The sequence below is a fragment of the Mus musculus genome, chromosome 17 (assembly GCF_000001635.26).
Source record: "Mus musculus strain C57BL/6J chromosome 17, GRCm38.p6 C57BL/6J".
Classification (NCBI taxonomy): Eukaryota; Metazoa; Chordata; class Mammalia; order Rodentia; family Muridae; genus Mus; species Mus musculus.
In genome coordinates this window covers 39,036,419-39,051,035 of record NC_000083.6, presented here as the reverse complement: position 1 = coordinate 39,051,035, position 14,617 = coordinate 39,036,419, and the positions used below count along the sequence as shown (strand labels likewise).

The window sequence follows — 14,617 nt, the reverse complement described above, 5'->3', positions numbered from 1 at the left end:
ATAACTGCACAGCAGAATATAATTAGGATTCATTTCTTTTTTCCCTATTCTTTTTTAGCCATTCATGTTTGGTTCTATTCTGAGTCTCTGGTGTATCCAACTTCTGTCTGTAGGTTTCCCGGGCAGTGTCAAGGGTAGGCTCCACCTCATAGCATGCGTTTCATTAAACACGTCAAGATGTGTTTCATGACATGTGATCAGTCATTAGTTTTTCATTTCCACAATTTCTGTGCCATCTTTAACAGATCATATCTTATTGGCATGAGAAGTTGTAGGTCAGAAGTTCTGGGACTATGATGATACCTTCAACTCTGTATTTGATGTCTTAACTGGTTAGTTATAGGAGATGACCAGTTGAAATTCCATATCCTTCATTGCCAATAATATTAGCTAGTATCACCCTCATTGATTTCTGGATGTTTCCATTGCCCGAGGTTTTTATATCTTCCCGGAAATGGCAATTTCAGGTGTTTTCCCCAATTCTCTCTCCCTCCATCATCCACAACACCTAAATAATCCTGTTTTCTCTTCTCACTCTCCAACCTCTTGCAGTACCCTCTTCCCATCTACCCATGATGTCTATTCTGTTTCCCCTTCTAGGTGAGATATTTATGTCTTCTACTTGGTGTCTACCTATCCTTAAAATATTTGAATCTATATATTGGGGTATGGTCATTCTATATATACTAATATTATACACTGCTAAGTGAGTACATACCATGTCTGATTTCTAGGTTGGGTTACATCACAGAATTATCTTTTCTGGTTCCATATTTCCTTGCCAATTTTATTATTATTTTTAGTAGCTGAGTAATAATATCTCATTGGGTATATTAACCACATTTTTTTATCCAATCGACATTGGACATAAATCTGGTTTGAGTTTCTGTTTTATGAATAAAGCTGCTATGAACATAAATGAGCAAGTGTCCTGTGGTATGGTAAAACTATCCTTTGGGTACATGTCAAGAAGTTGTATATGTGTGTCTTGATGTAGTTCGACTCCTAATTTTCTGAGAAATTGCTATGTTGATTTTTGAAGTGAATATACTCTTTTGCCCTTTCACCATCAATACACCTTAAATGTTCTGCTGAGATCTGCTCAAAATGGTAGGCTAAGACCTCGTGATTGTTATATACAATTAATTATACCACAATCTGGGCGGTGGTGGTGCACACCTTTAATCCCAATACTTGAAAGCAGAGGCAGGCCAATTTCTCAGTTTGAGGCCAGCCTGGTCTACAGAGTGTGTTCCAAGACAGCCACAACTACACAGACAAAGCCTGTCTTGAAAAATGAAAAGGAAAAAAAAATATGCCATGAAAAACATATTAATAGCAGAAATCTTTAGTAAATTGAATTTCTCCTCAGCCTTACCTACTGGAGCAAATCCATCATAGATTTCTTATCCAAAGTGAACCATCATAGGAAGCTCACCTGGTAATTATTAGCTTATTGGCTCCTGACACAAATGAGATATCAGGAGATGAATAAGATATGAACAATGTGGTTTAATAGCAATTAATTTGTATATCAAGTTAACAATAAATAAGTCATACTGATTAAGCTTAAGTCAACTTGACACACAAACTATGTGTTTCTGAGATGAAGGAACCTCACTTAAGAAAATGCCACCAAATATCCATCTGTAAAACATTTAGTTAATTAGTGATTAATAGGAGAGGGCCAGTCTATTTCTAGACTCTTCAGTCTCAAAAAGTTTGTTGTGGGTCTATAGGAAACCAGAATGTAGAAGCCAGGAGAAACATACCACTAAACATCATCCTTCCATAGTTCTGCATCAGTATCTGCCTCCAAAATCCAGCCCTATTTGCAATCCTGTCCTGACATCATTTGATTGTGTATAGTAAATGGCAGTGTAAGCCAAATAATTCCTATCCTGCATGACCTTTCTGCGATTGAGTTTCATTTTAGTAATAAAATCCATATCTTGGATATAACATGTGATTCAAATTGAGCCTGCTTGAGACTGTGGTTAATGAAACAAATTGAGCCCAGGAATTGTAAGTAAACAATAAATTCTGATAGTATAGACAGTCAAATAAGAATCTACCTGTTCTACGAGTGCAATATAGACATAAAAATGAGATCTTGTTCTTCACAAATGCTCTGGAAGAAAAATCTCATAAATTCCACAAATCTTCTGAGTGTGACTTCATAGAGTCATTCTTTCAAATAAAGGTAATAATCATTTTAAAAGATAATCAAAGAACTGTAGTATATAATTAATTATTTTATTGAAGGAGAATACATGATAATGCTGAATAAATGATTATGGATTAATGGTGAATAAAAATATTTAGTCTTTCAAATATTAAAATCATGAAAAGTGTGATTCTCAAATGATTATATTGTGCTTTATTTTTAACAAACTAAAATTCGGAAAAATTTGAAGTGCAAATTGTGAAAGAGTATACTTTACTCATTTTCTGCCAATTAAATTTCAATCCAAACACCTTCCTACTCTTTCAATCTTACAATGTATGTAAGATTCACAGAATATGGCACATTTTAGATCACTATGAAGATTATTTCATACAGTCACTTACTTAATTTTTTCTGAATCTAAAATAAATGTGTTGGGTGGCATTATGTTTATTACAAACTTGCTAAAGAAAACTCAAATTCCTAACTGAGGTACTGTGTGTTAATAACACTCATTGTCTTCTTCCTTGTTTATACAGCTGCACTGTTCTCTGAAACAAGCCACATGGAATAATTTTCATCTTGAGGTATTGTACAATCTGTGAAATGAAATAACTATGTTGAAAGAGTGCGTCAAACCTTCCCATATATGTGAAATAACTCCTCACTCAAACTTCCAAGTTTAGCCAAAGTCATTATGTATTAACTACACACTAACATCAGAGGTTACAATAAGATCTATGCTATCATCCCAGGTTGTCACATGAGTAAAATAAAATAAATATGAACTTATCAAAAAATACTAGAAGAAAAGGTCCAGCCCAAGTAGGCTAACTATACTATAGAAAAGACAGGAAATAAGTAATTATTTGAAAATAAGTAATGTAACTAAAATGTAATAAACAAAGAACAACAACAACAGAAACAGGCTGGCCTCGTACTCAGAAATCCCCCTGCCTCTGCCTCCCTAGTGCTGGGATTAAAGGCCACCAAGTCCGGCTAAATTATTATTTTTTATAATAGGTTTTTGTATCAAATTTTTAACTGTAGGTTTTTGTATCAAAATTTTAACTGGCACAATAGCAGTAGAAAAGCATTATATGCACACGAACAAGTATATTTTTATGCTTTATAGCATTTACTCTTTTCTTGTCTTCAAACACTCCTCCTTTCTGATCATTATTTATTTTTCCATTGCAATTAATGATTAAATTTTGAGTCAAAAACATCTCCACAAAGATCTTCAATGTCTTTATCCCTTACTTTTATAAACTTTTATAGAAATCAATAATTGTCAACATACTGACATTCTTGAATATCATGGATCTTCATCTATTCAGTGTCTACACATTCCAGAGTGATGACTTTTAAATTTGTAGTTGATGCACTAGGGACAAGATCTTGTGCTTTGGGGTCACAAGAGTAGGTTTGCCTCAATCAGATCTCAGGGGATGCATAGCAGCAGTGGGACAAGGCATAGTTTATTGAATGTTTAACCCTTTTTTCCATTTTATTAGATTTTTTTAAAATTTACATTCCAAATGCTATCCCAAAAGTTTCCTATATACTTTCTCCACCCTGCTCCCCTACTACCGCACTCCCACTTCTTGGCCCTGGCATTCCCCTGTACTGAGGCATATAAAGTTTGCAATACCAAGGGGCCTCTCTTCCCAATGATGGCCAACTAGGCCATCTTCTGCTACATATGCAGCTAGAGACACGAGCTCTGGGGATACTAGTTAGTTCATAGTGTTGTTGTACCTATGGGGTTGCAGACCCCTTCACTTCCTCCAGTGTTTTCTCTAGCTCTTTCAATGGAGTCCCTGTGATCCATCCAATAGCTGACTGGGAGCATCCACTTCTGTATTTGCCAGGCACTAGCATAGCCTCATACTAGATAGCTATATCAGGGTTCCTTCAGCAAAATCTTGCTGGCATATGCAATAGTGTCTGGGTTTGGTGGCTGATTATGGGATAGATCCCTGGGTGGGGTAGTCTCTGGATTGTCTATCCTTTCATCTTAGCTCCAAACTTTGCCTCTGTAACTCCTTTCATGGGTGTTTTGTTCCCAATTCTAAGGTGGAATGACACATCCATATGTTGGTTTTCACTCTTCTTGATTTTCTTGTGTTTTGCAAATTGTATCTTGGGTATTCTAAGTTTCTGGGCTAATATCCACTTATCAGTGAGTGTATATCTAATGACTTCTTTTATTATTTGGTTACCTCACTCAGGATGTTATCCTCCAGATACATCCATTTGCCCAAGAATATCATAAATTCATTGTTTTTGATAGCTGAGTAGTAAACCATTGTGTAAATGTACCACATTTTCTGTATCCATTCCTCTGTTGAGGGACATCTGGGTTCTTTCCAGCTTTTGGCTATTATAAACAAGGCTGCTATGAACATAGTGGAGCATGTGTCCTTATTACAAGTTTAAACATCTTCTGGAACAATGCCCAGGAGAGGTATTGCTAGATCTTCTGATAGTACTAAGTTCAGTTTTCTGAGGAACTACCAAACTGATTTCCAGAGTGGTTGTACCAGCTTACAACCCCACCATCAGTGGAGAAATGTTCTTCTTTCTCCACATCCTTGAGAGCATCTGCTGTCATCTGAGTTTTTGAACTTAACCTTTCTGACTGGTGTGAGGTGGAATCTCAGGGTTGTTTTGATTTGCATTTCTCTGATGATTAAGGATGTTGAATATTTTTTCAGGTGCTTCACAGCCTCTTGGTATTCCTCAGTTTAGAATTCTTTGTATAGCTCTGTAGCCCATTTTTAATGGGGTATTTGAGTTTGTGGAGTTCAGCTTCTTGAGCTCTTTGTTTTTTATATCAGTCACCTATCAGATTTAGGATTGGTTAAAAAAAAAAATCCTTTCCCAATCTGTTGGTTGCCTTTTTGTCTTATTGACAGTGCCTTTTGCCTTATAGAAGCTTTGCAATTTTATGAGGTCCCATTTGTAAAATCTTGATGTTACAGCACAAGCCATTGCTGTTCTTTTTAATTTTTTCCCTGTGTCCATATATTCGAGACATTCCCCTACTTTCTCCTCTATTAATTTCAGTGTCTCTGGTTTTATGTGGAGGTGTTTGATCCACTTAGACTTGAGCTTTTTACAAGGAGATAAGAATGGATCAATTCTCATTCTTCTACAAGATAACAGCCAGTTTTGCCAGCACCATTTGTGGAAAATGCTGTCTTTTTTCCACTGGATGGTTTTAGCACTCTTGTCATAAATCAAGTGATCATTGGTGTGTGGATTCATTTCTGGGCCTTCAACTCTATTCCATTGATCTACCTGTCTGTCTCTGTACCAGTACCATGTAGTTTTTTATCACAATTGCTCTGTAGTACAGCTTAATGTCAGACATGGTAATTCCCCCCAGAGGTTCTTTTATTGTTGAGAATAGTTTGCTATCCTAGGTTTTTTATTATTCCATTTCAATTTGAAAATTGCCCTTTCTAACTCAGTGAAGAATTGAGTTGGAATTTTGATGAGCATTTCATTGAATCTGTAGATTTCTTTCAGTGGGAAAGCCATTTTTACTATATTAATCTTGAAAATCCATGAGCATGGGAGATCTTTCCATCTTCTGAGATCTTCAATTTCTTTCCTCAGAGACTTGAAGTTCATATCATACAGTTCTTTCACTTCCTTAGTTTGTGTCACACCAAGGTATTTTATATTATTTGTGACTATTGTGAAGGGTGTTGTTTCCCTATTGTCTTTCTCATCCTGTTTATCCTTTGTGTAGAGAAAGGTCATTGATTTGTTTGAGTTAATTTTATATCCAGCTACTTCACTGAAGCTTTTTTATCAGGTTTAGGAGTTCTCTGGTGGAATTTTTAGGATCACCTATATATACTGTCATATCATCTGCAAATAGTGATATTTTGACTTCATCCTTTCCAATTTGTATTCCCTTGATCTCTATTTGTTGTCTAATTCCTCTGGCTAGAACTTCAGGTAGTATATTGAATAGGTAGGGATTAATGTGCAGCCTTGTCTAGTACATGATTTTTCTGGGCTTGCTTTGACATTCTCTCCATTTAATTTGAGGTTGTCTATTGGTTTGCTGTGTATTGCTTTTAATATGTTTAGGTATGGGCCATAAAGTCCTGATCTTTCCAAGAATTTTATCATGAAGGGGTGTTGTATTTATCAAATGCTTTCTCAGCATCTAACAAGATGATCATATGGTATTTGTTTTTGAGTTTGTTTATATAGTGGATTACATTGATGGATTTCCATATATTAAACCATCCCTGCATTCCTGGGATGAAGCCTAATTGTTCCTGAAGGATGGAAATGACAGTAAATCCAGTACTCAGTAGGCAGATGCAGGCAAATTTCTGAGTTTGAGGCCAGCCTGGTCTACAAAGTGAGTTCCAGGACAGGCAGGGCTACACAGAGAAACCCTGTATCAACAAACCAATATATATATAATAGTATAATATATATATATATTGTTTATCTCTGATAAACATTTCCTTTTAATATCTGTGAAGTGTGTTGTGTTTTTAATGCTATTTGACTTTAATATGTATATTTCCTTTGTAGGATGATAATTTACACTATATTATTCCAATTTCCCCATAAGCATATGAGATCTTTCTATTTTTATAACTTCTTCTTCTTCTTCTTCTTCTTCTTCTTCTTCTTCTTCTTCTTCTTCTTCTTCTTCTTCTTCTTCTTCTTCTTCTTCTCCATTTTCTCTCATCAGTATCTTAACATTTATATTATGTAATTTTTCTAGTTGCTTGTTTAGAGATGCTTCATGATAATTTATATATTTAAAGTTCATTGTGAAAGATGTTCATTTGCTGATTTCTTTCCCATTTTTATTTTCATGTGTAGTTAGAAGACAACTGATATTTGTGATAAATTTCTATACAAATTTTTGTTGAAAGTGTTTATTGGACAGAGGAGTTTCACATTGGAAATTTAACTGTCATTGATATATAGCATCATATCATGTACAGATCAAGTGGATTTGACTTCTTTTCAAGTAGTCATATTTTGATCTTCTCCAGGTGTCTTAGTGCTCTAGTTTATATTTCTTGTACTATATAAAGAGTACATGACCTTGTATTTTTCATGATTTTAATGGAATTCCTTTCAATTTTTCTCCACTTAAATTAATGTTGTCTATGGAATTGCTGTAAAATACACATTGAAAATAAATCTCACTCCTCAAATAGAGATTGTTTTATTTTTCCATGTCCATTTTATTAGACATTTAAACAGAATTGAGCAGTAATAAGCTAGTGATTCTCTAGTCCACAGAGATCTGCTACCACAGCATTTATCAAAGTGTTAAGTTTATACATTGACCACATGAGAAGTAGGTGGGCTGCAATGTGGTAACATTGTCATCTTTTATTGCTGCATTATTAATAGATATGTCAGTCACCACTCCTCTTGTCTAACTGAGATCACTGCCTTATTCTCCCTGTGAGTATCAGCAGCTATTGATCTTACTGTAGGCATTTGTTTATTTTCTTTTTCTTGTAGACATAGCTTCTTCCTGGTGATGGTGTTTCTGATCAGACTTTTTATGCAATCTTTTCCTACTGAATGCTGGGCAAAATTAAAATGGATTAATACTTCAGAGATATCTCTCTATGACATGGAAGCCTACATTTATATCAAGAGTGCTTGATAATTAACAGCCTACGAGCCTTAGTCCACTCATCAGAGTCCTGGAGAAGCATGGTTAAAGTCATATGTTTTTTCTGTTTTTGTTTTTTGTTTTGTTTTTGTTTTGTTTTGTTTTGTTTTATCAAGGGTGGCTATGTAAAATAACAAAGATAAAAAACTATTGGACACTTGAAATGTAAAGATATGAAGAAAGAGTTAATTCCAAGATGCCAAGAATGGATAATGATAGTCTGCCTACTTAAAATGTCTGTATTGAAAAACCCTGGAAGTAGGTCAATATTGTGGTAAGTAGTCTTAATTTACTTCTGAATGAAGAATGCCTGGAAACATGAAAGTCTCCCTATGAATGAAATTGCTATGTTGTAACAACAATCTATAGAAAGTCTAGGATTCAGCATTTATTCAATTCAGATTGCCCCTTTGTAACCTGAACTAATGCTAGTGAATAGAACTTATGTTTCCAGCTATGGATGTTTGGGGTTACAAAACAAAACAAAACAAACAAACAAACAAACAAACAAACAAAACATTTCTACTTTAGGTTCTGACAAACACTCAGAAAGAATTCCAATATCTGATAAGAACAAGACCAGTAAAAAGGATGACTTTAAAAATGTATTCTACATGCCACACAGAGTGAAAAGGGAACTCATTGACTTCCTCCAAGATCAGGATGTCTTTGAATGGATGAGAAATAGTGTTAGTCATTTGGGTGTCCTATCTCTACTTTTCTTTTCTTTTCTTTTCTTTTCTTTTCTTTTCTTTTCTTTTCTTTTCTTTTCTTTTTTTTTCTTTTCATTTTATCTAAAAAAAAATATTAGATATTATATTTACATTTCAAAAGTTACCCCCATTTCTAGTTTCCCCTCCGGAATCCCCTATTCCCTCCCTTTCCCCCCGTTCACCAACCAACCTACTCCTGTTTCCTGGTCTGACATTCCCTTACACTGGGTAATCGAGCCTTCAAAGGACTTAGAGCCTTTCCTCCCATTGATGACCTGAAATTCCATCCTCTGCTACATATGTGGATGGAGCAACAGCTCCCTCCACGTGTACTCTTTGGTTGGTTGTTTAGTCCCTGGAGCTCGGGGGATACTGGTTGATTCATATTGCTGATCCTCCTATGGGGCTGCAAAAAACCTTCAGCTCTTTGGATCCTTTTTCTATCTCCTGCATTGGGGGCCCTGTGCTCAGTCCAATGGTTGTCTGAGAGTATCCACCTCAAAATTTGTCAGGCACTGGTAGAGACTCTCAGGAGACAGTTATATCAGGCTCCTGTCAGCAAGTTCTTCTTGGCATCCACAATAGGGTTTGGGATTGGTGACTGTATATGGGATGGATCCACACATGGTACAGTGTCTAGATGGCTTTTCCTTCATTCTGTGTTCCACTGTTTGTCTCTGTATCTCCTCCCAGGGGTATTTTGTTCGCCCTTCTAAAAAGGTCCTATATAGCTACACTTTAAACTTCCTTATCATTGAACTTCATGTGGTCTGTGAATTGTATCTTGGGTATTCCGAGCTTCTGGGCTAATATCCACTTATCAATGAGTGTGCATGTGTGTTCTTTTGTGACTTGTTTACCTCACTCAGGATGATACCTTCTAGTTCTCTCCATTTGCCTCAGAATTTCATAAATTAATTATTTTTAATAGCTTAGAAGTACTTCACTGTGTAAGTTAACCACATTTTCTGTATCCATTCCTCTATTGAGGGACATACCATAGTCTTGTGATATCCTGAGGTAAAGTAAAAATGAAAGTGAGAAGAAAGACAGAAGATAAAATATTGACTGAGTTTATCTATACAAAACTTGACTAATAACTTAGGTTTGTCTTTCAGTTTTCTATTCTATGTACCTGTGAAGCTGTGAAAGGTGATGGATGCGTAGCCACATAATCACTACTAATTGATATGCATTTAAACATTCTCTGTTGTAGACTTCTATTTCAATTAAAATTTAAATGTTTATGAGAACTTGTGAAGAAAATTTTACCATGTGATCATGTATTATGAAGAGATATGTAAGTGTGGATGAAAAAGATAAAGGTCGAGAGAACTGAGCTGACGATGAGTTTTTAGACAGAGTACTATTTAGACAGAACTGAACTCAAGAAGAACTTAGAAATATAGGTAAAGCATTGGTAGAAAAGGCATTAAGAATAAGAACATTATTATGACATCAGAGCAGAAAGAGTGAGCAAAATTAGAAGGAGAGTGCAGAATGGAATAACTTAGAAACTGTAGGGAACATAAAAAAACTAAGAGAGCAATGTGCAGAATACAGAGAGAAAGTGGAAAAAAACTTAAGCTGCATAGAGCAGAAGGAGCAGGCAGACTTCTGCATACCATGGGACAGAACAGGTTTTCTTAACAATATGACAGACTTAGTCTTACTTAAGGAACAAAGCTTTCTTCTTACAAATTTGGGTTTAACTAATTTAGCATTAAAAGGGTAGAAGCTTTTTATCTTTTCCTGTGCAATAAAGATTAGAGCTCATTTTTTAATCCAAAATGAGTGAGATTTTTTCTGCATTGCTTCTTGGTCTATTGCTCCATATGTATATGTAAGCATGGATGTATGTATTTAGTATGTAATTGTGAAAATGTATGCATATGTATATGGGGGGTAGGTATGTAATTGTAAGAATGCATGCAAGCTAGACACAACTGCCTGAATAGAAATGTATAAATGTGCATGCTTGAATCTGTATATGAATTTATGTTACCTTTTGCATATTTGTTTATGCAATTTTTTTCTGTGAATGTTATTCTCTTCTCTTCATTCAATAAAAGTTTATTGCTCCAAACATGCCCCTAGACCTACAAGCAAGAGGCTTCTGGACAAAAGGGAAAAGGATCTAGTAATTAATCCTTTACTGTTAAGGATGAGGTTCTAAGTGCAAGAGACTACATATCCTGGCCTCAGAGGAACACAGAAGGCAGGTCAACTACATTAGCAAAATAACTTATACTTAGATAAGTAAACTTTTATTATTATACATTAGCCCTAAATATCTCGCACAAAAAAGTCTTACCCCTATATCTCATAGGAAAAAGACTTAACCTTTGCCAAAGCTCTTCATCCTCTATCGACTCTAAAGTCGAACTGACAAGAATGAAGACCCCAAGGGGTTTGTTCCCAGGTATGTTGACAACTAATTAAGAGGATCACGTGATCAGCAGATATGGTGGATTCTTTTTGAGTCTGTTTCAGAACCTGAGATAGAGAAAAATTATTTTAACAATGTTTATAGTAAGAAACATAACATTTACCCCATTTTATTTGTACGGGACAAAATAGAATGAAAAGAGGCTGTGACCTGAAGACTAATTCTAGACATCCACTGTGCACTCATCTCTTGTCACCCAAAGTCAATGAGGGTTTAACTCCATCAGTAACTCGAAGACCCATCCTTAGGCCTTTAACAGACAATTTCACATATCTGGAGCAAAATTTCCCGGGATTCTCATTACCTGTCTTTCTGATATCAACACAAAAATATATTTTAACCTTCTGAAGAAAAGTAAATTGATGTAGAAAAATTATTGATTTTGGATCTGTTTATGTTAGTGATAGTAGCATAATTAATAACTGAGTAGAAATAGTTTAAGTTTATACATTCCTTGTTGAAATATGAATGTGAGGATCAAGTCCCCAGGTAGAACTGTGCTTGTAAATTTTTAGATCTAAATATAAGTTTGAATTTCAGCAACATTTTCATGACAAATGAGTAAGGGGAATATCTAAGCTCATGTAAAATATATGGTATCATTATACATTTTCTCTGATATTTCAAGTTGATTGATTCACTTGACCATGAATAATGATTGATTTTGTTACAGTTTATAGGTCTGTCCTCATGTATCAAACATGTGTTATTCCCAAATATGTGTATATTTCTTACCTATTTTATATTCCTAAGAACAGAGATCATTATACTGTGTTTCAATAAATAGACACAACTAATTTACCAATTGCATGTAGAATAACACATCTGTAATAGTCATTTCATTTTATCTAAATCAATAATGTCATCACCATTGTATATCTATTGAACTGAAAACAAAATGTAAAACAAATTCCTTTCAAACTTCAAAAAATTCTTTTTATAGGGGAAAATGTAATACTAATTTTCTGCATCTTATACCATCTTCTTGTGTAGGTAAAATTTCTCATCAACATTTTAAGTATTTATAATGACCATCAGTAGAGTATTAGGAGGAAATTTTTTATGAATTACTGGGAATTCATAAAATATACCATTTTAACAGAGTTTACTTTTAGTGATCATTTTATCAGCAATCCTATTTAAAACTGTTTATATGTTACACAGAAAGGTAGGGTATATTTATCCCTTGAGATTGAAGCAGATTTCTTATGCTCTAGAGGTTAACAGATAATTACAACTATTTGTCCTAATAGTCAGCTTTATTTAAAGTGAAATTATTAGTACACTACTGGATTCTTTTGCCCCAACATCACATTTAAAGTTGAGAGCATTCCAACAGAAGGCATATTTCATATCTGAACTCAACATTTCATTCTTTTAAACAGACAAGCTTCACATCTCCCTTAGTATCTAATGGGAAATCTGGCAAGTACAGTGTATTTGTTGTGTATCTCCATTGCCTTGTGTAAAGTTACCACCTGACACTGGTGGATCTTATAACTGACAGTGTGGAGAGTGCAAATTTACTCTTTTATCACCATCACCCTTTGATATGCTCTAAGACTACCTCAAAATGTGTTCCACTCTCAGACTCTTTGGAGTTTACAACTTTTAAGATATGTGCAATTTCTCAAAGTTGTTAGGTATATCTGAAATTTTCTATTTTAACTCACCATTCCTTCAGTGAGCATTGATGGTAACAGCAGACTGATGAGAAAAGACATCACTGGGAATGAAGCCATGGCTGAAACTAGTCAAAGAAGATATCATAGTTGAAGCAGGAAGATTATGAGGCATAGAAGAAAAAAATATTGATAGAAACTTATATGTGACAAATTCTTTAACAATATACCAAAGGAGAGATAACATGTAGGGTTATGTAAGTTTATTGTGAAAAATTTTGCCTCTACCAGTGGCTAAACAACTTTACTGATGCCTCAGGTTTGTATTTGCAAAAAGGAATTCCTACTTTCTTTATGAACATTTATTTCTATTACTCTGTCATCAAAAGGGAAATTAGAAAAAATACAATTACAAAATTTTAAAAGTTGCTTTTCACTGTGTATCATATTTTCTGCTACTAGTCTTTGTTTATAACATTCTAAACTAGACATAAATAAGTGTGTCAGGGTTTTGATTATGCAGGCAGAAACATACAAACACCTTAGAAATGCACTGTGTGAAGAGCAAATGTAAAGTGTGCTATTATTTTTATTACTCCCATCAAATTTCAATTTGCTGCTTCAGTAGAAATTATAAATATAATTAGTAAATTGTAAATTCATTCCATTTGATTTTGTCCAATCCATGTTTTACAGATTGGAGAGTCCATATTTTTTGCTAAGATTCAAACATATTCAATCTCATAGTGTTCATTCGTATTAGTTTCCAAATTCTACATATTTTAGACACTGACAAAAGCTTAGTATGGATACAATCACCTTCCTGCTAGAACTCAAAAAAAAAAAATACTTTATCTTGGAAATTGAATGTGTACTACCTTATTTTATATACACTGTGTGTAGAATCTAGAACTTCAAATTATTTTTTTAAATTATGGTATTACCTTCAAATTGGTGTCTAACACAAATATAATGCAGATGCATTATTACCAAGCATCTACTAATTTTTTTTTTTATTTTGAACATCTGTTACTCTATTTCTGTATTCAAAAACCCTTGAATATACTCCATTATACTTACTTTCAAAATGGTACCTAATTTTTTTTTCTTGGAATTATGGCTAAATTTGAGTCAAAACGTATCCAGACATACCTGTAATATAATTTTGTACCTTTTGCTTCAAACACACTAATGAACTATAAAACATTTTTTCAGAATAGTGAATTATAATACACTTACAGCCTATACCTTGCAGAGTGATGACATTCCTTCATCTATTTGATGTAACAACAAATAGGGTGTTGCATGTAATGCTTGTGCTTCTTCTGACACTTTGAGAAATAATTTCTTTCTTTTATCATGTTCAAATGAAGAAAAACATTAAAATTGACTTTTATAGCCACCAATATGGTGTGTTGCTATGTATAACTTCCCATTTGACCAGGTTTATATGTGAATATTGTTAGGAAAACCCATAACTTCCAAGTATATTTCCAATTCTGAGTCCCTGATGTGTTTATCTAGTGTATTAGTCAGGGTTCTCTAGAGTCACAGAATTTATGAATCATCTCTATATAATAAAGGAATTTATTGATGACTTACAGTCTGTAGCCGGATTCCCATCAATGGTTCAGTAGTAGCTGTGAATGGAAGTCCAAGGATCTAGCAGTTACTCAGTCTCGCACAGCACACAGGCAAAGGAGCAAGAGCAAGTCTTCCTTCTTCCAATGTCCTTATATTGTCTCCAGCAGAAGGTGTAGCCCAGATTAAAGGTGTTATCCACCACACCTTTAATCCCAGATGAAAAGTGTAGCCCAGATTAAAGGTGTGTTACACCACACCTTTAATCCCGGATGACCTTGAACTCAGAGATTTAATCTTCTGGAATCCATAGCCACTATGCCTCAAGATCTCCATACCAATATCCAGATCAGAAACTTCTATCTCCAAGCCTACAGATAAGGATCACTGGTGAGCCTTCCAATT

The 14,617-nt window shown here is 34.5% G+C and overlaps 1 protein-coding gene across 1 annotated transcript; it reads right to left on the bottom strand.

Annotated features, from left to right (window-relative positions):
• Nucleotides 1-10,808: 10,808 nt before the first annotated feature.
• Esp24 (exocrine gland secreted peptide 24) lies at nucleotides 10,809-14,341 on the bottom strand. The gene is made up of 3 exons (NM_001256050.1): nucleotides 14,234-14,341; nucleotides 12,683-12,759; nucleotides 10,809-11,056 (listed from the first exon to the last, which is right to left on the bottom strand). The coding sequence occupies exons 2-3, from the start codon at nucleotides 12,749-12,751 to the stop codon at nucleotides 10,919-10,921; spliced, it is 207 nt and encodes a 68-aa protein (NP_001242979.1). The 5' UTR covers nucleotides 12,752-12,759; nucleotides 14,234-14,341; the 3' UTR covers nucleotides 10,809-10,918.
• Nucleotides 14,342-14,617: the final 276 nt, after the last annotated feature.

Bases quoted from the DNA above. Each gene is read 5' to 3' on its own strand.
- Esp24 (NM_001256050.1), bottom strand. From the start codon at position 12,751: ATGGCTTCATTCCCAGTGATGTCTTTTCTCATCAGTCTGCTGTTACCA. The intron at 11,057-12,682 runs GTGAGTTAAAAT...TCTCTATCTCAG, and splicing joins CAATGCTCACTGAAGGAATG to GTTCTGAAACAGACTCAAAA.